At 43.4% G+C, this 26,812-nt stretch overlaps 2 protein-coding genes across 5 annotated transcripts in view; one reads left to right on the plus strand and one right to left on the minus strand.

Annotated features, from left to right (window-relative positions):
- ATP6V1C2 (ATPase H+ transporting V1 subunit C2) overlaps window positions 1–4,303 on the plus strand; it is a 65,587-nt gene extending 61,284 nt beyond the window's left edge. For both annotated transcript variants that reach the window (XM_025354603.1, XM_025354604.1), the window contains 2 exons: window positions 1,429–1,561; window positions 2,384–4,303. In XM_025354603.1, coding sequence (XP_025210388.1) covers window positions 1,429–1,561; window positions 2,384–2,473 — 223 coding nt within the window. In that variant the 3' untranslated portion in view covers window positions 2,474–4,303. The remainder of the gene's footprint in view (window positions 1–1,428; window positions 1,562–2,383) is intronic.
- Window positions 2,581–26,812, minus strand: part of PDIA6 (protein disulfide isomerase family A member 6) — a 51,006-nt gene continuing 26,774 nt past the window's right edge. For all 3 annotated transcript variants that reach the window (XM_025354600.1, XM_025354602.1, XM_025354601.1), the window contains 12 exons: window positions 22,498–22,639; window positions 17,686–17,743; window positions 17,062–17,188; window positions 12,885–12,991; window positions 11,524–11,654; window positions 10,149–10,263; window positions 9,171–9,311; window positions 8,345–8,429; window positions 8,146–8,218; window positions 6,787–6,945; window positions 4,127–4,223; window positions 2,581–3,521 (listed from right to left, as the gene is read on the minus strand). In XM_025354600.1, the coding sequence (XP_025210385.1) occupies window positions 3,453–3,521; window positions 4,127–4,223; window positions 6,787–6,945; window positions 8,146–8,218; window positions 8,345–8,429; window positions 9,171–9,311; window positions 10,149–10,263; window positions 11,524–11,654; window positions 12,885–12,991; window positions 17,062–17,188; window positions 17,686–17,743; window positions 22,498–22,639 (1,304 nt within the window). In that variant the 3' untranslated portion in view covers window positions 2,581–3,452. The remainder of the gene's footprint in view (window positions 3,522–4,126; window positions 4,224–6,786; window positions 6,946–8,145; window positions 8,219–8,344; window positions 8,430–9,170; window positions 9,312–10,148; window positions 10,264–11,523; window positions 11,655–12,884; window positions 12,992–17,061; window positions 17,189–17,685; window positions 17,744–22,497; window positions 22,640–26,812) is intronic.

Consider the following 26,812-nt stretch of genomic DNA (forward strand, 5'->3'; position numbering starts at 1 on the left):
GTCTTGTCTCACTGCAACCTCCGCCTCCTGGGTTCAAGCAATTCTCCTGCCTCAGCCTTCCAAGTAGCTGGGATTATAGGCATGTAATTTTTGTAATTTTAGTAGCGATGGGGTTTCACCATGTTGGCCAGGCTGGTCTTGAACTCCTGACCTCAGGTGATCCAGCCTGCCTTGGTTCCCCAAAGTGCTGGGATTACAGGTGCGCGCCACTGCGCCTGGCATGGGGTCTTGTTCTGGGCAGAATGGAGAAGGCATTATTCGCAGGATGGGTGCCACAGAGACAGGACAGGGCCGGGAAGGGTCGGAAGAGCGCAGAGGCTGAGGAAAGGTTAAGGGCTGGAGTGCATGTCCATTAAGGACCTAGGGTGCCTACCACCCACCACAAAAAGCACAACAGACAGGCTTCTCCCTCAAGCCACACTGCTGGGGTAGCAGTGCTTTCAGCTTTAAGAATGGGTCCTAGATGGATAAACAACCTCCAGGACAACTTGGTAATGACTATGGTGGAATTAGCCTGGTGTGGTGGTGGCGGGTGCCTGTAATCCCAGCTACTTGGGAGGCTGAGGCAGGAGAACAGGTTGAACCTGGGAAGCAGAGGTTGCAGTGAACCAAGATCGTGCCATTGCACTCCAGCCCGGGTGACAGAGCGAGACCCCGTCTCAAAAAAAAAAAAAAAAAGTAAAACCTTAGTAATATTAATAGGTCCTGCTCCCAGGACTGATGTATATGGCAGACCCCACTCTAGATAAATCAGAGCAATAGGTGGGTGAAAGGGCCTGTAAAGATGGAGTTCACATCAAGGCCTAGGGATCCCAAGGGAACACAGGTGCTAACTACTGAACATCCAGTCCTTTGCTCCCTGAGAGTATAAAAATACTTCAACAATCACAAACTGTTTGCCATTTACAGCACTTGCTGTATTTTGTGTGGGCTAAAACCACAGGAACAGCTCACCCCAACAACTGGTTTTCATGGGCTCAGGTATCCAACTAGGTACATTAAAAATGTTTTCTATCTACCCAAGAACTCAGCGAAAATAATAACCACCTTGAGAAACCAGATTTTTGCCTCTCCTTTAGTGGAGAAAAATGGCCGAGCTGGGTTTTAGACAAACGCCTTGAGTCCGAATGTTCAGTCCAACTACCTGCATTCAGCTTGAGCACGCGCCATGAACTGTCACTCCTGGCCCGAGGGATACCCTCTTTGGCTCTACAGTTGAAAACTAGGTATCAGAAGGGGGTTAGCAAATTCTAGAGCTTTTTCTATCCAGAGATCACTGCTACCCTAAGCATTTTGCTCGAGTTTGACTTTACGAAGCTGTGTTGGTTGAAGCTTTTCATCTTTGGAATGTACTCGTGTCTTGTCAGATTCCTTCTATCCGTCTTCGCATTTCTAGTAGTAACTGACATATTTTGTCTATCTGAAAAGGTATGGACTACCAGTGAACTTCCAGGCAGTGCTCCTGCAGCCGCTTAAGAAGTCATCCACCAAGCGTTTAAGAGAGGTTCTAAACTCTGTCTTCCGACATCTGGATGAAGTAGCCGCTACAAGCATACTGGATGTAGGTATCCAGAAACAGCAGTATTTCCACAGTAAGGTCAGCATCTTACCGTAGAATGGGAGATACTTTCAAAAAACTGGTATCTACCCGTAATCCCAACACTTTGGGAGGCAGGCGGATCACTTGAGGTCAAGGGTTATGGTAAGACCCTGTCTCTACTAAAAAAAAATTGGGCCGGGCACAGTGGCTCATGCCTGTAATCCCAGCACTTTGGGAGGTCGAGGCGAGTGGATCATGAAGTCAAGAGATCAAGACCAACCTGGCCAACATTGTGAAACCCTGTTTCTACTAAAAATACAAAAATTAGCTGGGTGTGGTGGTGTGTGCCTATAGTCCCAGCTACTTGGGAGGTTGAGGCAGGAGAATCGCTTGAACCTGGGAGGCGGAGGTTGCAGTGAGCTGAGATCACGCCACTGTACTCCAGCTTAGCAACAGAGAAAGACTCTGTCTCAAAAAAACCAGCAGCAGCAAAAAATTAGCCAGGAGTGGTGGTGCATGCCTGTAATCCCAGCTACTTGGGAGTCTGAGGCAGGAAAATTGCTTGAACCCAGGAGGCAGAGGTTGTAGTGAGCTGAGATCATGCCACTGCGCTGCAGCCTGGGTGACAGAGACTGTCTCAAAAACAAAACAATTTGTTAGCCTGTTATGAAAATCTACATGTCATACACATTAAAGCACAGCAAGGAGAAGGCTAGAGCGGGTGGGCCACAGCTACGCAGAGCAGAATGTACGCTTGGTGCCTGGAAAGCTTCCTCAAAAATGAAAGTATAAGACAGGAAACTAGTTTATGCACTTAGAGCATGACCATGTCTTCTTTTGTAGGCATCTGTGGAGATCCCGGGACTGCAACTCAATAACCAAGACTATTTTCCCTATGTCTACTTTCATATTGACCTTAGTCTTCTCGACTAGAAAGGCCAGCTGGCACCTGTCTCATGTTCGTGCAGACTATTTAGCCAGAGAATGGTTCAAATGTCTTACAGAACTAAGATTTTTTTCAGAGAAATTGCTCACAAAAGTTAGTGACAGTTGTATTTATTTTTTTTAAGTTACAATAAAATGCTCTCAAGTCCTTTGAAGGTTCTAACAAATTCAAAACTTCATTTTTCTGAATGTTTTACATAAATGCGAACTACGTGTTCGCATTGGTAACCTGCTGCTGTATTTCATGTCTTAATGGCTATTCTGAGGTTCATAACAACATAGAAAGCCTTGCACTGTATAACCAGCTAGATTCCTTAATAATTAGTCACTAGAGACAGCCCAAAGACAAATATTGGGCAGGAAATCAGTGCTCACTGAGCCCGGTTTCCATGTAAAATCTCTGTTGTGGGGGGCATTGATGGCGCCATCTGAAGCAAAGAGATCTTGTTTTTTGTTTAAAAAAGTTTATGGGGGAGGAAAGATATCTGTGTATCACTTCAAAATATTAATTTACTGCTAAACATCACTCTGAATTTATGATGTAGATACTAATTTCATACATTTATCGGCATTATCCAAAATATTTTATTCTTTAATGGAAAAAGCCATTAATATTCAAATGAAGGAATCACATTAAAAAACCCATACATAAGAAACAGCCTCCAAGAACATCCAAGCAGCAGTCAGAGAGAGGGAAAAACGTTTCGACAGCCGAGTGTTCTTCAAAATATTAATGTGACAGAATACGATACAATTCACCGGCTACAACAATTCATAGAATTTTTCAATGTTTTCTTGAGATGCAAAAGTTCACTGTTGCAGTGTTGTCAAATGACCAATCAAGTACTACTTCTTGGTTAAAAGGCCACTGGGAGAGTCATCTGATTGTAGACAATGTCCCTTCACTGCTGGAAAAATCCGCTGGCTCCCAAGAAAAGAAAATGGTCTGAAGCCTCTGTTGTGGCTCTCACAACTCATCTTTCCCCAAGTCATCAAGTTCCACATCACTGAGGTCAATGTCATCCTCCACGGGAAGCTGGGGGACAGAAAGCCACTGTTAGATCTGCAGAGGGGACGCCCTGGAAGGCCAACATCTCATTTCACAGAAGTGCAACTCTCCAGAGCTACCCCTGCTGACAACCCAGGTTCTCCTCAGTCTGACCCCTACCCGGACCTTCGCACCTACGAATATAAGGAAGGACAAGCTAAGAACTCTGGTGAAACATTTCGACATCACATCACTCACCACTTTAACACTGGAAGCCACCGAACATGTCCTTTTGAGGAGGGTGGGACACAACAGTGCAGAAATAAGTGCTAATTTCAAAGCTATCATTTTCTGTTTTTCTAAGATAAAGTAAATGAATTCCAGGTTAAATGTTCACTTTAAGGTAATAATCAGAAAAGCAACCTGACTACTGGAAAGTGTCTTGGCTGTCAAGAATATCAAATGACATGCACAGCACTTAAACTTGTGATAAGGAAGATGAAGGGTCTTCAGAGAAGAACCTCTTAAAAGGCCCACGGGTGCACCAGGGCTGAGGTCTGATGGAGAGGACCTGACTCCAGGTGCAGAGATGCACAGCCTCAAGACAGTAAACCAGGACTGCTGCCCGCACAGCCTCCCTCCCGGACACTCACCTCGCCATCCCTGCCGTCCCAAGGCTCTCTCTCAACGATGGTAGGGAAAGCCCCGCCTCCTACAGGTGCCGTGGAGCCACGCCCAAAAGAGAGCTCCCTTGGGGAAAAATGACCAAAACACACACACACATTTATTATGGACTGCTGGTGCAGAAGAATAAACAACTTTAAAAATAACAGTCTGCCTACTTTGTTTATGCCAAGACATTTCTTCTTTCTTGCTGCAGTATATTCCTGAGAAACACCTCGAGAACATTATCTTTCTAATCACGGACAACATTACAACCAGATTCAACATTCCCAACTAAGCCACCTGCATCAGATACAGTCAGTTGCTATCAGTAAGTTTTTAAAAATAGCAGAGCATTTGCTGAAATACAAATTAAGTACATAAATAATTATCAAAGTTGATCCAGAACATGGGCTGCCTGTGAGTTTTGTAAGACTGCTGTGAACCTGTACAGAGGAAGCATGTCAGCAGTGACGCGACTGGTTCCAGTGGGATGGCAGAGAGCGGGGTGCATATGTGTAGAAACATCAGTACTTGAAACATACCAGACCTGGTGTAATCGGGCTGTTGGGAAAGCAGAGCTAGAAATACTGTGGGCACAAATATTTAGAGTTCAGCAAACAACTCCTAGAATAATGGAGCTAGACTAACAATCTATGGCACCAATGGGCTAGAATAAACCTATTATTAGAAAAAAAAAATTACATGATAGATTTATATTCACATTCTGACTTCATGATTTAATAAATACTACTCTATGACAATCACAAACTTACGCAGTCCACAAACTTCTTTTTCTTTGAGACCAAGTCACGCTCTGTGGCCCATGCTGGAGTGCAGTGGTGCAAAAAGCTCACTGCATCCTCCACCTCCTGGGTTCAAGTGATTCTTGTGCCTCAGCCTCCCGAGTAGCTGGGATTGCAGGCCCATGCCACCACACTCAGCTTATTTTTTGTCGTTTTAGTAGGCACGAGGTTTCACCATGGTGGCCAGGCTGGTTTCGAACTCCTGGCCTCAAGTGATCTGCTTGCCTCAGATTCCCAAAGTGCTGGAATTACAGGCGTGAGCCACCACGCCCGGCCCCATAAACTTCTTAATGAAAATGCCCCCTTGGCCAGGCGTGGTGGCTCACACCTGTAATCCCAGCACGGTGGGAGGCGGACAGGTGGATCACCTGAGGTCAGGAGTTTCAGACCCGCCTGGCCAACCTGGTGAAACCCCATCTCTACTTTACAAAAATTAGGTAGGTGTGGTGGCAGGCACCTGTAATCTCAGCTACTCGGGAGTCTGAGGCAACAGAATCACTTGAACCTGGGAGGTGGAGGGTGCAGTGAGCCAAGATTGTGCCACTGCTCTCCAGCCCGGGCAGAGTCTCCAGCGAGACTCTGTCTCAGAAAAAAAAATAATAATAATAAAATAAAATAAAATAAAATACCCATTAAGCATACTAACCAACTACGAGTGAGAGCTGGGAGGGAAGGAGCCACGGTCTACCCCTAGGCAGAGGCTGAAGCAGCTGATCTCACAGGGTTCCTCCATGCCTCCCACTTCGCTACTCAAGGCAGAGCTGGGACTGAGGTGCCTGACTTTGGAGCTCCTACTCTCCACACAGCACACACACACACACTTCTGCGTCAAGTAGGAAGACTGGCAGCAAGAGCACTGCAGGCTTTCACACGCTATTCTTCCTAGTCATTATTCACCACAAGCCTCTCAATTGCCTTTTGTGTGCTGAACATCTCTTACACAGCAGCTAAGAAATGAACACGGAAGAAAGCAAGAATGGAAAGCAAAACCTCTTTAGGTCAATGCCTTGTATTGCCTAAAAGATGATTAGGTGAGTTGAACAGCAGAGCAGGGTAGAGAGCTCTGTATATTTGTTTTAGAGTTTTGAGAACCTATCATGTTGTTTGCACATTGTTGGAGTCACTTAAGAACACCCATTTTCAAATAAATAACTACATTCCAAAGCCAAGTGCCCAGAAATGGAAACCACATTTACCCAAGGTCAAGATTACAATGAGTATGAGGGTGAGGATGGACAGACAGGGCTGCCTCTAGCCCATGAGGCTTTTTTTTGAGACGGAATTTCACTCTTGTTGCCCAGGCTGGAGTGCAATGGCGTGATCTCAGCTCACTGCAACCTCCGCCTCCCGGGTTCAAGTGATTCACCTGCCTCAGCCTCCCAAGTAGCTGGGATTACAGGCATGTGCCACCATGCCCGGCTAATTTTGTGTTTTTAGTAGAGACAGGGTTTCTCCACGTTGGTCAGGCTGGTCTCGAACTCCTGACCTCAGGTGATCCGCCCGCCTCAGCCTCCCAAAGTGCTGGGATTACAGGCGTGAGCCACCGTACCCGGCCCCATGAGGCTTTTACGAGAATTAGGAAGAGCCCAGGGCCAGATGCACAGAATGGCACACAGGGCGGCCTGAGGGCAGCAATGCGGTCTCCTCATCCAGCAAGCAGAGTATTCCAAGGAAAAAGGAACGAATAGGGAGACAATTTAAAAACTCTAAATTCTCTGGAATTAGTTTGCATTTTGAAATCCCATTTATTACCTGGCTTATATATACATCTAGTTTCAAATAAAAAACTACGACAGAACCAAACAAAGAGAAAAAACAATAAACAACCTAAGAAAACAAATTACCTGAGAAATTCGTTAATGCCTTGCTCACTGAAGGAGCCTTTCAGCAGAGCAAATTTCATCTTGCGTGCATTGATGGCGGCCATGGCGGGGTACCCAAACCCGCCAATCCCCAACGCGGTCTCAAGTTCAGACTGGGCTCCGGCTTCTGTCCACAGCCACCTAGAAAACCAGACTGGTTTATAGGGCAAATATGCCTTTTAAATTACTTACGATCTAACTAGAAGATCTTAGAGAACAAAAGATCACGCTTCAGATATTTTGTGGAATGAGTGAGAAATAAATAAAAAACAGAAGATGAGTTTCTATATGGATTTTCCCTTTTACCTGAAATCCCACCAATATCATTTGGGTTATTAAGCTTGTTCTTGCATTCTGTAGGCATCTAATAAACATTTGCTGGACTAATGGAAGAGGAGCAAGGTCATCGAGAGAGGGACAGCAGGGGGCGCTAGGTACCCAGGGAAAGCTATGGATACCGAGGATGAAAAGCAAAAAGATATATAGGAAGGAGGCAGGGCACGGTGGCTCACCTGAGGTCAGGAGTTCGAGACCAGCTTGACCAATATGGTGAAACCCTGTCTCTACTAAAATTACAAAAATTAGCTGGGCATGATGGTGTGCGCCTGTATTCCCAGCTACTCAGGAGGCTGACGCAGGAGGATCGCTTGAACCCGGGAGACGGAGGTTGCAGTGAGCTGAGATTGCACCACTGCACTCCACCCTGGGAGAGAGAGTGACGCTCCATCTCAAAAATAGAAAAAAAGAGAAAATAGGAAGGAGATACCCTGTTTTGAAAATGTGCCTAGATAAGAGGATAAGGAAACATAATTCTAGTTCCCCTTTCTCATCCAGCCTTCAAGTTCATACTAGAATTCAGGTGCACTACTCATTCTGTGTCTGCTTGCTAACCCGGCACCCCAGTCACCATTTAAAACATGATTCCTATGAGAAAAATGCATGCTGTGCTGACAGCCCTTCATTCCTTCTTTTCCTCCCAGTGATAAAATGTTCACATCCTGAATAAAAACATATAGCAGAGCAGGCTGGGTATGGTGGCTCACACCTGTAATCCCAGGAGTCTGGGAGGCAGAGGCGGGTGGATCACTTGAGGTCAGGAGTTTGAGACCAGCCTAGCCAACACGGTGAAACCCCGACTCTACTAAAAATACAAAAATTAGCTGGGTGTGGTGGTGCACGCCTATAATCCCCGCTACTTGGGAAGCTAGGCAGGAGAAAAAAAAAAATTTTTAGCAGAGCAAACACAGGAACACAGCTTACAAAAACACGGGGGACCCACCCTCAAGAAACCCTGTAATCTCCTGTTCAGATGACACTGAGACAATAAGCTCAGTAACTTACCCCCACATTTTCTTTTTGTATTTGTCTGCCATCTTCAGAAGAACTTCCAGATAAGAATTTCGGCCTGCAGCTCCTGATTTAAACAGACAAACGTTTTTTAAAGGTAAAGGTAAAGAAGTCCATAAAATTAATCCATTTAGGAAGTACTCTCAGAGCATCTAGCATAGAACAGCCAAGGGAAATCATTTGTCTGTCTTACCAGTATCAAGGATATGGGGTAGCACAGCCACAACACAGAGCTGGTGCTCCTCACACGTCCTCTTGGCAATGTCCTCGTTGATAATCTGTGGGACTCAGAAGACAAGGGATGATCAGGAGGCTGCATGATACAACACCTAAAGGTAAGCTGGCAAACAAGAACTTCCATTAAAAAGATTTCTCCCAGGACTACTTCCTTGTATGGAAACACCCAGAGGCATGTTCTCTAAGAGGAGACTTTTCTGCTACTGATTCTTAAGCCTGTGGAAGCTGTGGTGGTTGGGGGGGATTAGCACACATACACACATCTCTGAAATCACAATGCCTGGACACAGCCTGGCTCTGCCACTTACTTGTTTAAATATACTATACTTACATGTATTGTATGTTTATACAAACTTGAGGCTCTGTGCCTCAATTTCCCCATATATAAAATGGAGATAAAAAGTTATCTACCTCTCAGTGTTCATGTGAGAATTAAATGAAACAAACAAAAAAACTACATAAAGACACCAGAACAGTGCCTGTTACATGATTAGCTACTCAATAAATGTGCTATTACTTTGAAAATGATAAGCAAGAGTGATTAAATACACTCTATCTTTAAGAAGCTCGTATTTCTGTTCACAATGTAATTATTCTAATGCTAAAAGTTATGAAAAGCAACTTATCAGACATTCTTTTCCATTTCAAAGTATAAAAACCACTTTAAAGAGAGTATTTTTAACAAGAAGGGCATAACATGAACAGTGTGTCACGACTGCTTTAACGTTCCTCGCTATCAGCTAAAAAAGCTTTCTGGACTATGAGCAGTTTAAGTGGTCTACCTCAAGCAGCTCAGGAGGTGGGGCGTTATCAGAAAACAAATCAAGGGCCCGGGACACTATGTCGGATCTTGTCCGCCCACCGTCGTAATCCACAGGAGACTCGCCTTTCTGAAATATCTTGATTGTAGGAAATCCTCTAATCTATTAAAAAAAAGATCAGAGAATAAAATCCAATTAACACAACACAAAATAACACAATCTTTACGGTTTCTAAAACCACCTTATAGGTACTTTTTGTTTCTTTTTTAATTGAAGCAGTCTCACTGTTGCCCAGGCTGGAGAGCATAGGTGCAATCTCAGCTTACTGCAACCTCTGCTTCCTGGGTTCAAGCGATTCTCCTACCTCAGCCGCCCGAGTAGCTGGGACTACAGGTGCACACCACCACACCCGGCTAATATTTGTATTTTTAGTAGAGATGGGGTTTCACCATGTTGGTCAGGCTGGTTTTGAACTCCTGGCCTCAAGCGATCTGCCCGCCTAGGCCTTCCAAAGTGCTGGGATTACAGGCGTGACCCACCACTCTGGCCTTATAAGTAATTTAATGTAACAAAACTATTCCCCAGACTGCGTGGATTTCAAAGGAATGACTCAAAGAGGTCAATGATCAATCAGGGAGTTTTAACAGTCTGTGAAGTTTAGCGCAATCATATTCAAGCCCTGGTATGTAATTAACACAAAGTATCTGCTCTAGAACAAATGGACCAACTTACAATAGCCACATGAGCAACGTGAGTAAGTCTGGGCAAGCTGACACCTCACATTAAGTATACCACAGAAGCAGTGTGACATTAGGAGAAAAAAGGTGACAGTCCTAAGTGTCAGACTTGTTAGGTATGACAGTAAAGTGACTTTATCTCTTCATTTACAAAATGGTTTAAACATCTCCTTTACTACCTCATAGGGAGGCCTGGAGTATTGGAAGAAGTAACGAAACACCATGTATTTCACAATGAAATGAGCCTTACGAGGATACTCACCCCGTAGCGGGAGGCTAGAACCTGATTGACGGTAGCATCCACAGCTGCCAGTTTCACTTTTCCTTTCGTCTGCTCTTTTACTTCTGAAGCTGCAGCAGCCCACTCTGGCTCTAGGCTATAGAAAAATATTCGTTTTGTGTTGTTTCTTTGAGACACGGTCTCTCTCTGTTGTCCAGGCTGGAGCGCAGTGGTGCGATCATGGCTCCCTGCAGCCTCAACCTCCTGGGCTCAGGCGATCTTCTCATCTCAGCCTCCAACACAGCTGGGACTACAGGTGCGCGCCACCACCCACCGTTCATTTCTGTATTTTTAGTAGAGATGGGGTTTCCCCATGCTGCCCAGGCTGGTCTCGAACTCCTGGCCTCAAGTGATCCACCTCACCAGGCCAAATACTTGGATTTTAACTTGCACTCCAAACTTTTTTTTTTTTTTTAAAGACAGAGTCTCCTCCTATCATCCAGGATGGAGTGCAGTGGTACGATCTTAGCTCAGTGCAGCCTCTGCCTCCCACAATCAACAGATTCTTGCGCCTCAACCTCCCAAGTAGCTGGGAGTACAGGCGCATGCCACCACATCCAGCCAATTTTTTTGTATTTTTAGTAGAAATGGGGCTTTGCTGTGTTGCCCAGACTGGTCTCAAACTCCTGGCCTCAAGTGATCTGCCTGCCTCGGCTTCCCAAAGTGCTAGGATTACAGGTGTGAGCCACCACGCCCGGCCTATACTTTTCAACTGATCTGTGCATTTCTGCCCAATCCCCAGTTATGTCACACCTAGAAAACATTTTGTGTGTGGCTTTACTAAAAGATACCATGCTACCCTTCACATGAGTTTCCCGTTCCACTACTGCCCCTAAATCCGGACATGAGCCAGTCCCTTGTTAATCTTCGGCAATATGAGAGCGGAAGCTCTTGGCACTAATGTCAATGTTTTTTTTTTTTTTTTGAGACGGAGTCTCGCTCTGTCGCCCAGGCTGGAGTGCAGTGGCCGGATCTCAGCTCACTGCAAGCTCCGCCTCCCAGGTTTACGCCATTCTCCTGCTTCAGCCTCCCAAGTAGCTGGGACTACAGGTGCCCGCCACCTCGCCCGGCTAGTTTTTTGTATTTTTTAGTAGAGATGGGGTTTCACCGTGTTAGCGAGGATGGTCTCGATCTCCTGATCTCATGATCCGCCCGTCTTGGCCTCCCAAAGTGCTGGGATTACAGGCTTGAGCCACCGCGCCCGGCCCTGTCAATGTTTAATATTCACTTAGAGTCAGAGTTTTTCTGGAAGAGATCTTAGTGGTGATCTACTATCTAGTTCAGCCCTTTCAAAATAAGCTAATGAATGTACTGAAAACACTGTGGCTGAACAGACTACTTAGTAGAAGGCACTTACTTTTTGCAGTGTCCACACCAAGGAGCATAGAACTCAACCATCCAAACATCTTCACTGTCCAGAACATTCTCATCAAAGCTGTCGTCTGTCAGCTCAATCACATCCTTCTTACTTGAACTATCACTTCTGCCCTGTCATTTATGACATTAAACATCAAACAATTTGGCCAAGAAGAATACTTTTCCTATTTTAAATAACACTGCTTCTACATCTTAACAAAGTTTTAGGGTTTTTCTTTAGTGAATAAAATAGTGAAAATGGTTGTATTCAAATTGGGTACATTCTTCAGCATTATCATTTTTGCTTGGTAAATAGTCTTTTACTTTCAAATAATTATCAATACATTGAGTACAACATATAACCTGTACCTGAATTCCGTCACCAGCTCTTTTTAGTAAGAAACCTCAACATGGCTCAAAGAACCACCTTAAAAACACTGTTCTAATTCAGACTCAAGTACAGCTACTGCCTCATCCCAGGATGTTCTGCTACATCTTTCATAGACAAAGCCCCTACCAGTCAACAAAGCTAAAAATAACACTTAATCCTTTTCTTTTTTCAAAGAATATTCTTCAGTACTAAATCTAAGAAGCAGTCAGCATTGCTTTCTGTTGCCAGGCAGGGTGCAGGGGGCCAGGCAACTATGCTCATTAAATGTCTAAGTTTAAAATAAAAGGCAAGAGCATGGAATCTTTGGGTAAGCTCTGAGCCTGTATAAAGAAGCGAGTTTAACTGGTCTCCTAAAAGTAAAGGCCCATTTAATATTTATATATCTTCAAGTTTGTCTTTTCACAAGAACATCAGTGTTAAGCTTCACATTTCATAAAAGGGCATCTAAAACACCAATCTGCTCCTCTCTCTCTCTCTTCTCCCCTATCCATTAGTGTAGAATTTTCCATGGATTTGGGGCTGAATGCCACAGATATAGGCCAAGAGGTAATCCAGTCTCATCAGTTTGCCAAAGCCTACCCAGAGGAGAACCCGTCCATCCCATCCCCGCTCTTGACCTACAAGTGCCATGGGATGCCAGCACCTGGCTCCTGGGCCTGGAGCTGAAGTTCACATTCTTCTGTTTTAGCCCAGGGCCCAGGAAGCCTATCTAGGGGCCTGGTACTTGGACTGCAGGTGTGGAAAGAGGCCCTGGGACTGACTGGCCATGGCAACAGCAATCCTGAGGAGCCCAAATGAGCAGGCTGGATGGCTAGTTCCCTCTGGGTTCAGTGGATCCAATCCTCCATTATTCTTTAATTGAAACTTTACCACTTTCACATACTTTTAAAAAAACAACTATCTTTTACAAGGAATCCACACTCTGGCTTCAAAATCACGACACATTAAAAACTGACATTTTATGGTCTTACTTGTTTTCCAGAACTGTATCCTCCGCTCCGTCCCCCGAGGCGATCCTTCACAAGCTGGCGCAGAGCGCTGAGCGCAGCATCTACAATGGCTTCACCAGTTCTGCCACCTACAGGAGACGGAAGGTAGGCGGTCCTCAGCCTGGCCTTCAGCAAGTGCTTCATCTGGCCCGGCCCAAGACTGTCTTTACCTCACTGTCAGCTTCACTGGGTGACACAGTTCTGACAACATGTGTATCTCTGACAGAACAAACTTTCTCCCCAGTATGCATTTTGCACTAGACTTAACACTTAGAAAACCAATTTCTCTTCCTTTCTCATTATTATTATTTTTTTGAGATGGAGTCTCACCCTGTTGCCCAGGCTAGAGTACAGTGGCACAATCTCGGATCACTGCAACCTCCGCCTCCCAGGTTCAAGTGATTTCCGGCTCATTTTTGTATTTTTAGTAGAGACGGGGTTTCACCATGTCGGCCAGGCTGGTCACAAACTCCTGACCTCAAGTGATCCGCCCACCTTGGCCTCCCAAAGTGCTGGGATCACAAGTGCAAGCCACCGTGTCCAGCCTGATTCCTCTTAAGTTTTATGTAGTTAGTGTGAACGAAAACTCCCTGCTCAAATACCATCTCCTAATGAGAATAACTCACAAATGTTTACCGAACATGGACATGGGTGAATAAGAAGCTTAAAATCTAGCTGGGAAAGCAGGGGAATTTCCCAAATACAAAAGGAACTATTTCTGTGAAATACCGGATAGAAAAGATGGAAAAACTAGGTATGAGGTGTTTTGAAGCCAAATAACTGAAAACCATTCCAGGCTTCTTTTTTTCTATCTTGCTTGAAACACTGTTAAGCTGAACTTAACAAATCTGCATTAAAACTCACAGAGGCAAGATGACAATAGTCTTTGGAAGTTCACCAAATAAGTTTATTTGCTCAAGAGAGTCAGGGGCTATTAACTAACACAGAAGTACTGGAATAACCTATGCCATCTGCTGTCTTCAGTTTAAAGGCAAAACTAGTTCTAATAGAATCTCTTTAGAAAGTTCCTTTTCTGGAGGGCCGTAGTGGCTCATGCCTGGGATCCCAGCACTTTGGGAGGCGGAGGCATGTGGAACACTTGAAGGCAGGAGTTCGAGACCATCCTGGCCAACATGGTGAAACCCCTGTCTCTACTAAAAAGACAAAAATTAGCTGGGTGTGGTGATGGGCACCTATAATCCCAGTTACTCAGGAGGCTGAGGCAGGAGAATCACCTGAACCCAGGAGACAGAGGCTGCAGTGAGCTTAGATCATGCCACTGCACTCCAGCCTGGGTGACAGAATGAGACTCTATGTCAGGAAAAAAAAAAAATTTTTTTTTTTTTTTAGTTTTCTCAAACTCCTGTACTCAAGTGATCCTCCCAAAGTGCTGGGATTAGAGATCTAAGGTGTGGCGGCCGGCCTTTTGGGAGGCCGAGGCAGGCAGATCATGAGGTCAAGAGTTCAAGAGCAGCCTGATCAACATGATGAAACCCCATCTCTACTAAAAATACAAAAATTAGCCAGGCGCGGTGGTGCGCACCTGTAATCCCAGCTACTCAGGAGGCTGAGGCAGGAGAATTGCTTGAACCCGGGAGGCAGAGGTTGCACTGAGCCAAGATAGCGCCACTGCACTCCAGCCTGGGCAACAGAGCGAGACTCCATCTCAAACAACAAAACAAAACAAAAATACCCACAAAATATACTACAGCAGCTCTCAGCATCTATTCAGATAATCGTGCACTGTATCGCTCGCTGGCTGAGCCTACGAAGTATGTCACTTGATAACATAGAAGGGCAAGGCCTCAACATGAAACAGCCTCTGCTCCTTATCTATGTCAGGCATCTCCATCATCTGAACCAGTGCCCCTTCCCCAAGTCTTTATCTGGACACATGCCAAATCGTGAAGTATACTAGGAAAAAAACTTTTCAGCATTTTAGGCCACACTGTCTATTGCAACTACTCAATTCTGCTGATCCAGTGCAAAAGCAGCCAGAGACACTATGTTGACAAACAGGTAGGGCTGTGTTCCAATAAACTAAATTTATAAAAACAGCAGCAGACTGCACTAAAAACATGCACATTTTCGTAAGTGAGGAAAACTAAAACAAACTATTATTCAAAGGCAGAAAAGCAAGTGTTTTACTCAGGGAAAAAAAAGGTCTTTCCCTAGAACTTTGGAGCTGGGGAGGCAAGTAGAGACGTGTCCAAGGCCACATCTTTGTCTTCAGACGAGACCTCCAGCCTCGAGATCTGCCCACGACATGTATTTAACCAAGTATTTGTCTCATATGCTTTATGCGTACTATTTCAATTAAGCTTCTGGTACCTTAAAATGGGGTTTGCACATCCCCATTTTACAGAGAAGCAAGACACTAAGTTTAGTTACGACGTTGGAGTGTGGAGAAGCCAGCAGCCAGGCAGACAGGATGGGCTGCCTTCCCAGCTCGCACACGACAGATTCTGTACCGCTCACCCCCGCCTTCCCTGCCTTCTATTAGCTGGACCCAGGCAAGTCACCAATGACAGACAACTCTTTGTTTTACTATGATGTTGATGCTGCCACCCAACCTGTGAGCTGGTACTGCTCACATAAAGCAAAACCTAAGATGACAAAGTTCTGTCACTCATATGTTCCATATAACATCTTCAACAAAAACCTTTACCAAATTAGCCATAATTTCAGCTTCAAACAAATTATGCCCAATACTTTTACTAGCACCATGGATCTGGCCCAACGCAGCAACTCTGATTATCTCAAATATTATAATCTGTTTGTGATATCTTTTTTTTCTTTTTCTCTTTTTTTTTTGAGAGGGAGTCTTGCTCTGTTGCCCAGGCTGGAGTGCAGTGGCATGATCTTGGCTCACTGCAAGCTCCGCATTCTGGGTTTAGGCCATTCTCCTGCCTCAGTCTCCCGAGTAGCTGGGATACAGGTGCCCACCACTGTGCCCGGCTAATTTTTTCTAATTTTAGTAGAGACGGGGTTTCACCGTGGTCTCAATCTCCTGACCTCATGATCCGCCCGCCTCAGCCTCCCAACGTGCTGGGATTACAGGTGTGAGCTACCATGCCCAGCTCTTTTGTGATATCTTAATTAAATAACAGGACAAGGCCGGGCACGGTGGCTCAAGCCTATAATCCCAGCACTTTGGGAGGCCGAGACGGGCGGATCATGAGGTCAGGAGATCGAGACCATCCTCGCTAACATGGTGAAACCGTGTCTCTACTAAAAAATACAAAAAACTAGCCGGGCGAGGTGGCGGGTGCCTGTAGTCCCAGCTACTTGGGAGGCTGAGGCAGGAGAATGGCATAAACCCAGGAGGTGGAGCTTGCAGTGAGCTGAGATCCGGCCACTGCACTCCAGCCTGGGCGACAGAGCGAGACTCCGTCTCAAAAAATATAAATAAATAAATAAATAAATAAATAAATAAATAAATATAAATAAATAAATAACAGGACAATTCTCTAAGAGTGTGGTGCCTATAATCCCAGCTACTTGGGAGGCTGAAGTAGGAGGATTGCCTGAGCCTAGGAATTTGAGTCCAGGCTGGGCAACATAGCAAGACTCTGTCTCTTAAAAAAAAAAAAAAAAAGAAAGAAAAGAATAGTGTTGCTGAAATAACATTTAGTATTGGGAGGGGGGAACCTGAATTCTATCTTTAGTTGCCTCAGGGGCTCACAGCAGACACTCACAATTTACTTATCTACAAAACAGAATTTGTGTATCCATTTATTACTGACAGTTCAGGAGACTAAGACTCTCAAATTACAGACTCTCCTTTTCCATAGTAGTATGTTAGACCCCTCTCCTACAGTAAAGGGAAGAGAGATTAGAGCAAGAAAATACATGTAGCTCTTCATTAAATACAAGTGACTGTAATGAGAAAGACAAGACAGTAGCACAGAACACTGTTTTCTATCATTGCTAATGTAGCGTAGACCTAAGCAAGCGTGAAGTGATAACACAAAGCTGTGTGACACACATTTCACCTTCAGATTGACTCGGAGGGCGTAGGAATCACTATGTACCATTTATAGATAATTCAGGTACAATGAAGTTGAGAACCTTGCAGGTAGAGCAGGTTCCCAAGCTCGTTAAAGAACAGTAGGTTCTTGTCTACCAGGGGAATGAAGTAGCTAGGAAAAGTCCTTACCTTGGTAATCTTCTGGTCTGTTTTTGTTGGATCCAAAAATCTTAATGGTAGGAAATCCCTGAACACCATACTGACCTCCTAGGGACTGATGCTTATCTGCATCAACTGCACCAACTTTGACAACATCCTGTGGGAATGTAAAAGAAATAACAATTTTTCCTTCCGCTACAGCAGATTCCACAAGAACTCATTATCTGCTTCATATAGACTCAGAAAAAGGTAATAAAGCACTGGGTGCAGTTTGCAAAATGAATCAATAAGGGCCTTAGCCTTGAACACCAGAAGAGAATCTAAATGCAGTGATGCGGGAAATCAAAGTCAGCCCACGGAGGGAACTCTGCAGCTCACAGAAATGGCAGGGCTGAGAGTAACTGTCATTTATCCGGGAAACAGAATAAACAAAAACAGGCAATGTAAGCATTTAAATGTGTATTATCCCCTTGTTCTCAGTACAATTTTAACAACGAACCAGTATTTTCAACTCTGATATGCCAACTAGCTTCCCATTGAACATTAAACCATCTGCATACTTATTATTTAAACATACACAGGTGAATATGGACATCTTAGAAACTTACTATAAAAAAAACTTTTGTAAGCCTTTTGCATTCCTAAGAAACTTACTTTTAATGCAGTTGCTGCTTTCTTCCATTCTGGTGTTAATCTTTGACAGTGACCACACCTTTTGGGGGTAAGACAACACAAAGCAACAGTTAAAGCCTTTGATTCTCAATTCAAAAAATTCAAAACTTCAGTTAAAAAACCCCATCAATGGTCTACTGAGTGAGACGCCTGCAAAGAGGACAAGCACAAATAAAACAGGAGCAGGCCAGGCACGGCTGCTCACGCCTGTAATCTCCAGTAGTTTGGGAGGCCAAGGAGGGAGGATCACTTGAGGTCAGGAGTTTGAGACCAGCCTGGCTAACATGGTGAAATCCCATCTCTAACAAAAATACAAAAATTAGCCAGGCATGGTGGCGCACGCTTGTAATCCTAGCTACTGGGGAGGCTGAGGCACGAGAATCATGTGAACCTGGGAGGCAGAGGTTGCATGAGCTGAGATCATGCTGCTACACTCCAGCCTGGGCAACAGAGTAAGACTCTGTCTCAAAAACATAAAATAAAAATAAAATAAATAAGTAAAATAAGATCAGCAACCTGGATGAGCTCACCACTTTATTACTTACAACAATCACTTTTCTATTCATCCTAACAAAAAAGCTTCCAGCCAGGTGCAGTGGCTCACGCCTGTAATCCTAGCCCTTTGGGAGGCCGAGGCAGGCGGATCACTTGAATTCAGGAGTCAAGACCAGCTTGGTCAACATGGTGACAGCCCGTCTCAACTAAAAATACAAAAATTAGCTGGGCATGGTAGCACACGCCTGCAATCTTAGCTATTGGGGAGGCTGAGAGAGAAGAACTGCTTGAACTTGAGAAACGGAGGTTGCAGTGAGCCGAGATCGTGCCACTGCACTCTAGCCTGAGCAACACAGCAAGACTCTGTCCCAAAAAAAAAAAAAAGGTTTTGAATTACTGCTCAATTAAATCATATTCAAACTCTATAATTTATAACTCTACACCTGAACAAGCCCTTTAGAATCTATCGGGTTCAATGTGCTTCCCTGTGTGGAGCTGAAAGCCTAGGCAAAACACAGATTCTTGGGGTCCACAAACCCAAACTTCCTGGTGGAAGAATTGCATTTTATTAAGTTCTACTAGTGATTCTTAAACCTACTGAAGTTTGACAGTTTCTAATCGAGTCCAACTTTTTAATTTCATAGATGAGGTATCTGACCTAGATCAACTATGCCTGTATCTCAATACTCTGTGGGTTCCACAAATTGCTTCTGGACTTAGAAACACATACATAAACCCATGTTTGTGAACCTAACAAGCCCAAATGCATGACGTGACACCACAAGATGGTGACGTGAGTGAGTGACTGAGGTGGGGGAGGCAGGGAAAGCGGAGGAGAGTGGGGAGAGGAGGAGAGAAGAGAACACAAGGAAAAATGACCTTAACCTTATAGATACGATTACTGTGAAATACAACACAGAAAAGTGCTTCTAAGAAATTACATCCTCGTGAACCTGTTAGCCCTTACCACTCACTGAGGTTGTAGGTAGCTAACTGTTCGTTTTTATTGCTGTGTAACATTCACTATATGCAGATACCATAGTTTATTTCTCCAGTGGTGATCTGACGCATTTTTAAAAACAAAGTAAATTCTCTTCTAATTAGGTCTCTAAGGACCAAATGCACAAATGCTAGGTGCCAGCACCATGACGAAAACACTATAGATGATTTCATTTAATCCGCATGAAGCTGAAGACAGGTCCTTTTGTTATTTCACTTTACAGATGATGGAACTGATGTTGAGAAGAAATTTACCCAATATCACAGCCATCCGGTGTCAGAGCTGCCTGACAAGTTTTTGATTCCAAATACTACAATCATACAGGTAAAAGTTTTAATCATTATGTAATTGAGTATTGGGGCCTAAACTCAATCCCAATATTTGAAGCTAGGATCTTTCAGGGGAATATCCTGAAATGCTACTTCTATGTATTTATATACAGTATGTTTTCTTGTTTAGGTGAGATACCCAAAAATTCAGAAGTCAGATTTTTACAGGGTTTTGTGCCTCTTTAATTTCAGTTTATCTAAGAAAAGAGGACTAAATTCAGAGACTGTCAGAGTTCATCCTCTCTTCTATTTGATCTGCACATACATCACAATGCCACACACATATAAATATGGCATACAGCCTACCCAGGGGTTCTGCACCTGGGGTCCAGACTCCCAAAGGGCTGGTGGATAAAAATTTAGGGAATCCCTTTTAGGAAAAGAAAAAAAGAAAAAAAAAAAAAAAAAAAAAAAAAAAAAGAATAAATCTGAAGCCAAGGTGGCCTTTTAGGAAAAATTTAGGGGAAGGAGTCTATGAATTTGGATGAAAAAAAGTTTTTATTTTCACTAATCTGTAATCGAAATTTAGAATTTCCTTACAAATGTAAACAACACTCCATAGTCAATTATTGTGACTTTATCACAAATAAATATCACAGCTATTTTCATTACCACCACTATAGTTGTCGCAGGTATCTTCAAACATCATGCCCATCACTATTCAGAATTATTGCAGCAGTCAAGTCTGCTGGTGGATCTTGGAATCGGTTTAGCATACCTATTCTAAAAACCCACAACCTGAAATGTTCCAAAATCCAAAACTTTCTAAGCGCCAACATGACACTCACAGGAAGCGGTCACTGGAGCAGTTCAGATTTTGTATTCTCAGATTAGGGATGCTCTACAGCTAAGTATTATGCAAATCTTCCAAAATCTGAAAAAATCCAAAATCAGAAACACTTCTGGTCCCAAGCATTTCAGATAAGAGATGTTCAACCTGTACTTACTGTCCTTGTAAAGTACTACATTAGTATTGAAATTTTAATATTTCAATAATCGTATTTCCATAGGTTTTCTTTGTGATCTTATAAGCTTTATTTAAACATGTAAAGGTTTGATTTTTTTTTTTCTTTTTTGAGACAGGCTCTCACTGTTGCCTAGGCTGGAGTGCAATGGCACGATCACAGCTCACTGCAGCCTCTACCTCCCAGGCTCAGGTGATCCTCCCACCTCAGCCTCCTGAGTAGCTGGGATCACAAGTGCACAGCACCAGGCCTGGATAATTTCTTTGCTTCTTTTCCTTTTCTTTTTGTAGCAGTGGGGTCTTTGCCACATTGCCCAGTCTGGTCTCGAGCTCTGGTGCTCAAGCAATCCACCCACCTTGTTCTCCCAAAGTGCTGAAATTATAAGCGTGAGCCATCATGCCTGACCATAAAGGTTTTATTATAAGAATCCAAGGCCTTCACCAAGGTGCCACAGGAATCCAAGCACAAAAGGAAGTTAAAAAGCACCTGCCTGACCCGGTGCAGTGGCTCACAGCTATAATCCCAGCACTTTGGGAGGCTGAGACAGGCAAATTGCTTGAGCCCTGGAGTTAGAGACCATCTTGGATAACATGGTGAAATTCCGTCTCTATTAAAAAAATATAAAAAGTAGCCGGGTGTGGTGGTACATGCCTGTAGTACCAGTGCTGGGGAGGCTAAGGTGGGAGGATTACCTGAGCCTGAGAAATCAAGGCTGTAGTGAGCCGTGATCATGCCGCTGCACTCCAGCCTGGGAGAACTGAGACCCTGTCTCTCAAAAAAAGCGCTTGCTCTAATCAGACATTCTTTCACCCAGACACCACAAAGTAAAACTCTGCCAGTATAATAATTATTAACTAGTGGATCCAGATCCTGCCTTCTCAATTATGCTGTCTTGTAGAGTCTTACAATGAGGTATTTTCTCTTGCATGGTCACTCTCAGAAACAAGGTAAATTACCTATGCCATATATGGTAAGCTTGTAAAAACCACATACGGAGACATTTGACAACACAACAGTTTGTACAATTACTATTTATATATTTGCTAGTATAATTGAGCTAATCCATACAGAATTAGCATTTGCATTGAACACATAAATACCAGAGCCTTTAAAAATAGTAAAGGCATTAGGTGGACAGGACACACAATGTGGCAGCATCCACTTTGAAAATAGAGCGTTTTTACCTCCATTTGCTACACTGAGCATGAAGTAAAATGGTCCATGAGGAATGGTGGTTAGTTTCTAAAACTCAGTTTCAAAGAAAAAAGTTAAAGTGAGAAAGGAAAAACTTTCATCAGGCGTACCCTAAAATGCAACCATCAGGTTTCAGTATCGCTCACTCAAGCTTACAAAGCCTTGTTCACATGTCAAAGAACTCCTTGGGATTTCAGATCACCACACAGTTCTTCACAGATACACAGTGGGCTAGGGTTTGGTTCTCCTCTCAGGATACTCGTGGGCTGCTGGTTTACAGCAGAGACAGCCTCATATACATCTGGCACAGTTTCCACTCTTCTATTTGTTTTTTGTTTTTTTTCATTAAATGCTTTAATCACACAAACCATTAGCACAATGTTGTACTTTTAACTGTATATAATTTTGCGCCTTAGTTTCAATGGTGATTACATTTTTACCCCACAGGGGTTTTTCCAGTATTGAATGTAAGGCAAGAATTTTTAAATTAAACCAGATTTTCTAACTACATTATTTCAGGAAATAATTCTCTTCAAGAAACAGAATGAAGTTAATCATTGGCCCCTCTATTTTCTTTGCTCAAGATTCCTTCCTCATAAAATTAGTTTTCCTTCCACACACATCACCTCATCAGTAGATCTTCCTTAACAATAGACGAGATACTTTGCATTTCCCATTTCCCTCTTCTCTACTTCTTTTAAACAAACAGTAAGCTAAACTAGATGACTTAATAAAATCAGATTTTTATACAGCATTTTCTCCAATTTCAGAAAGTACCATAAATAATCTACAACTATTTTATAATACTTACCATGGAGCATAGAATTCTACAAGCCACAAACTATCACTCTGAATAACTTCTCGGTTGAAATTTGATGGAGTTAATTCGATCACATCGTCACTAGAGGAATACAGACCATTCACTGCCAGAAAGAAGGCACAGCTTACCAGACCTGAAGTAACAACAAAAGTACACCATTAACAGCACTGTTCATGCTTTGACTGGAAACCCTGGGGAACCAGAGTCCTCTTCAACTGACCAGGGCCCTTCACACAGGAGGGCGGCCTAGCTCTGGCCCCTATGCCCTCCCTGCTGCAGTCGGAGCCCCTGGAATTTCACTCCCGTTGCTGCAACACTGAGCCAAAAAGGAATGGACAGTCCCCACTCCCATTCCTTGGGCTGCACTGGAAAAAGGCTGAAGCATTATTCTTAGTGGCTTTCATGTATCAATGTTTTTGTTCCTTACAACCACTCCATGAGGCAGCACTATCGTTTTATGGGCGTGGACACTGAAAAATTAGGAGGTCACTTCTGCCTGTGTAACCTTGGGCAATCACATGGTAATCATTCCTCACGTTATTCCATTGCAAATTACTAGCACATTATCTTTATTCAACTATCTTTTTGAAGGGAAAAGTAATTATTGTCTCTTCCACTAGACTGTGACTCTTTCAAGAGCAATGGTAATTTGTTTGTTTTTTTGAGACAGAGTTTTGCTCTTGTTGCCCAGGCTGGGGTGCAATGGCACGATCTCAGCTCACGGCAACCTCTGCCTTCAGGTTAAAGCGATTCTCCTGCCTCAGCCTCCCAAGTAGTTGGGATTACAGGCATGTGCCACCATGCCTGGCTAATTTTGTATTTTTAGTAGAGACAGGGTTTCTCCATGTTGGTCAGGCTGGTCTCGAACTCCCGACCTCAGATGATCCGTCTGCCTCGGCCTCCCAAAGTGCTGGGATTACAGGCGTGAGCCACAGCGCCCAGCCAATGTTTATTTTTATGGAGTTTTATTTCTCTTAATACTATCCATAACACATTATCAGAAAAAATTTTCATGAGAACAACCTTATAAAGAAAGGATGCAATGTCGACTGTATTGCTGACCACACAGTTCTGCCACACTGGATCGAGAGCATTTTCATTAGCAACTCTGGAAACTTAAATGCAATTTACAACAATAATAGAGGAACACAAATTCTGAACTGACTTACTAGTATCTTAAGAACCCAAAAGTTCTCTGAAATGGCATTACTATCAAAATTTCACCTGTCAAATTTACATATACAGTCACATCCACAGGGTCAAGGAGAGGACACACAAATGAGGGTGGTCTGTGGATTACAATGGAGCTGAAAAAATCCTATCACCTGGAGCTGAAAAAAAGCCTGGACAACATAGGGAGACCTTGTCTCTATAAAAAATTTAAAAGTTAGCCAGGGATGCACTTGTAGTCCCAGCTACCGGGGGGCTGGCGGTGCTGAGGTGGGAGGATCACTTGAGTCCAGGTGGTCAGGGCCGCTGCAGGGAGCTGTGTTTGCACCATCGCACTCCAGTCTGGGTGACAGTCTTGATAACTCTGACCCTGTGTAGACCTAGGTTCATGTGTGTGTTTGTGTCCTCGTTTTTGACAAAAAAGCTTAAAAAAGCAAAACAAACAAATTTTAAAAACAGAAAAAAACCTTACAGAATACAATATAAAATAAAATACTGGCCAGGCGCTATGTGTCATGCTTGTAATCCCGGCACTTTAGGAGGCCAAGGCGGGCAGATTGCTTGAGCTCAGGAATTCAAGACCAGCCTGGGCAACATAGTGAGACCCCCTCTCTAAAAAAAGTACAAAAATTAGCCAGGCATGGTGGTGCATGCCCGTAGTCCCAGCTACTCGACAGGCTGAGGTGGGAGGATCACTGAGCCCAGGGAGGTCAAGGCTACAGGTGCAGTGGGCTGTGATGCGCCACTGCACTCCAGCCTGATAGAGCGAGATCCTGTCTCAAGAAAAAAAAAAAAAAAAGAGAGAAAATATTTTTGTACTGCTGTACAATGTGTTTTAAGGTAAGTGTTTTTACAAGAGCCAAAAAGTTAAAAAAAAAAAAAATTAAGTTTAGAAAGTAAAATGTTGCCCAGATACCATGGCTCATGCCTATAATCTCAACACTTTGGGAGGCGAAGGTGGGAGAACTGCTTGAAGCCGGCAGTTCAAAACCAGGCTGGCCAACATAGAATAGTAAAACCACATCTCCGAAAAAAAAAAAAAAGAAAAATGTTACAGTAAATTAAGGTTATTCTATCATTCAAGAAATAAAATGTTAAGAGCAACCCCCAGTCATGCGAGCTGTATTCATGGTAAATGTCCTATACAGCTATACCATTTTTTATCTTTTGTATCATATTTTTACTGCACCTTTTCTATGTTTAGATAGACAAATGCTTACCACTGTGTTACAACTGCATACAATATTCAGTACAGTAACATGCCGAATGGATTTGTAACCTAAGAGAAATAAGCTATACCACAGAGCCTAGGTTTTTAGTAAGTTATGCCATCTAGGTTTGTATTAAGTACACACTGATGTTTTTCACAATGAAGAAATCGTCTGATATGACAACAGAAATTAAAGAAATTTCTATTCCTGTCTTTTTAGCATCTCTGAAGTTGATCACATCTCAGATCATATCTCTAAAGTTAAGCAACACATGACCATATACAAAAATGTGCTAATTACCTCTAGAACAAGATAAATAATGGAATATCCTCAGACTGTTCTTGACTTCAACAGGAATGTTTTCCTATTTGCATCATGCTGGCTTTTGGGTTGAAATAAATACACTGTTTTATTTTTTTTGAGAGAGGGTCTTGCTCTGTCACCCAGACTGGAGTGCAATGGTGCAAACACAGCTCCCTGCAGCAGCCCTGACCACCTGGACTCAAGTGATCCTCCCACCTCAGCACCCCCAGCCCCCCGGTAGCTGGGACTACAGGTGCATCCCTGGCTAACTTTTAAATTTTTTATAGACAAGGTCTCCCTATGTTGCCCAGGCTGGTCTCAAGAGATCCTCCTGCCTCCGTCTCCCAAAGTGCTGGGATTACAGGTATGAGCGATCACGCTAGGCCAAAATCTACTTACAATGTTAAAGAAATTTCTGTCTATTCCTGTCTTTGCAGCATCTCTGAAGCTGATCATATCATTTCTTCCTTTTAATTTGTTGATATAGCAAATTGTAAGTGAGACTGGCCTGTGTTCTCAAGTAGTGTGTGTACATGCCATCTTAGTTACATTTTCATATGCTTACTTCAGAATTAGAATTTGGAAGATTTCAAATGGACCTTTTTGGAATAATTAAATGGTACATTTCTTCTGGAAGGAGTATACACCATTGTTCATTGTTTTACTGCTAAATCCTCCATCATACAACACGTTCAATTTTTCAAATCACTTTCAAATATGTCAGATCACTTAATTTTTGACAGCATTACTAACTAGAAAGTAGGAATTATCCCCATTTTGTAAATAAAGGTCTAGACCAGTGGCCCATCTATGGTCATACATGTAAGAGGTAGGCGAGCTCTCTATTTCCAAGCTTTTCCTATTACACCATGCTGTCTTTTTAGTGCTCAAGATAAAGTGGTTCTGTACGCTACAGGCATGGATGAACAACTGTGGTATTCAAGATTTACACTGCATTTGAATCACAGATACCGCCAATATTGTAAGGACTTATAAAACTGTGAACTTTACTAATAGTGAAGCCACTAAAGGGTTATCATGCAGAGGAAAGAATAGATTTGTGCTTTCTAGAAGGAGTATTCCAGTTGCCATGTGGAAGGTGGACTGGAAGAATTAATGAGTGGTGTCACATAAACCAAGATACATGTGGAGGGGGCCACACTAACAAATACTACTGGGAGAGAAAGGAACAAAGACAGAAAACCAACTATTGATTGGATTTAGTGACAATTCACCGGGAGCCCTGGCAGTTGTGGTGGAGTGAAAATAAGAGGCATGTAGTCTACAGAAAGTTGGAGAGAATACAGGTAACCCTTTAAGCAGGTTTCATTACAGAGACCAGAGGCAGGCAAATGTAGAAAACAAGGAAGGTTTCTCTGTAAAGATGGGCGTGATCTGGGAGAGGAAGATATGCAGTGGGAAAGGCCAAAGATAAAATACAGGGAATATCTGAATAAAATGCCCAGAGTCAGAGGAGGGACAGGAACCCAGTCGGTGATGGAGTAGCCTTTGACAGGATGATCTTCTTTTCCATTTCAAGAGGTGGGAAAGGATGCCTGTGAATGGAGGCCAGGCTAACCAAAGTGGGGCTGCTCCCTCAGCAACAGTGTTGTCCAGCATGA

The sequence above is a fragment of the Theropithecus gelada genome, chromosome 13 (assembly GCF_003255815.1).
Source record: "Theropithecus gelada isolate Dixy chromosome 13, Tgel_1.0, whole genome shotgun sequence".
Lineage (NCBI taxonomy): Eukaryota > Metazoa > Chordata > Mammalia > Primates > Cercopithecidae > Theropithecus > Theropithecus gelada.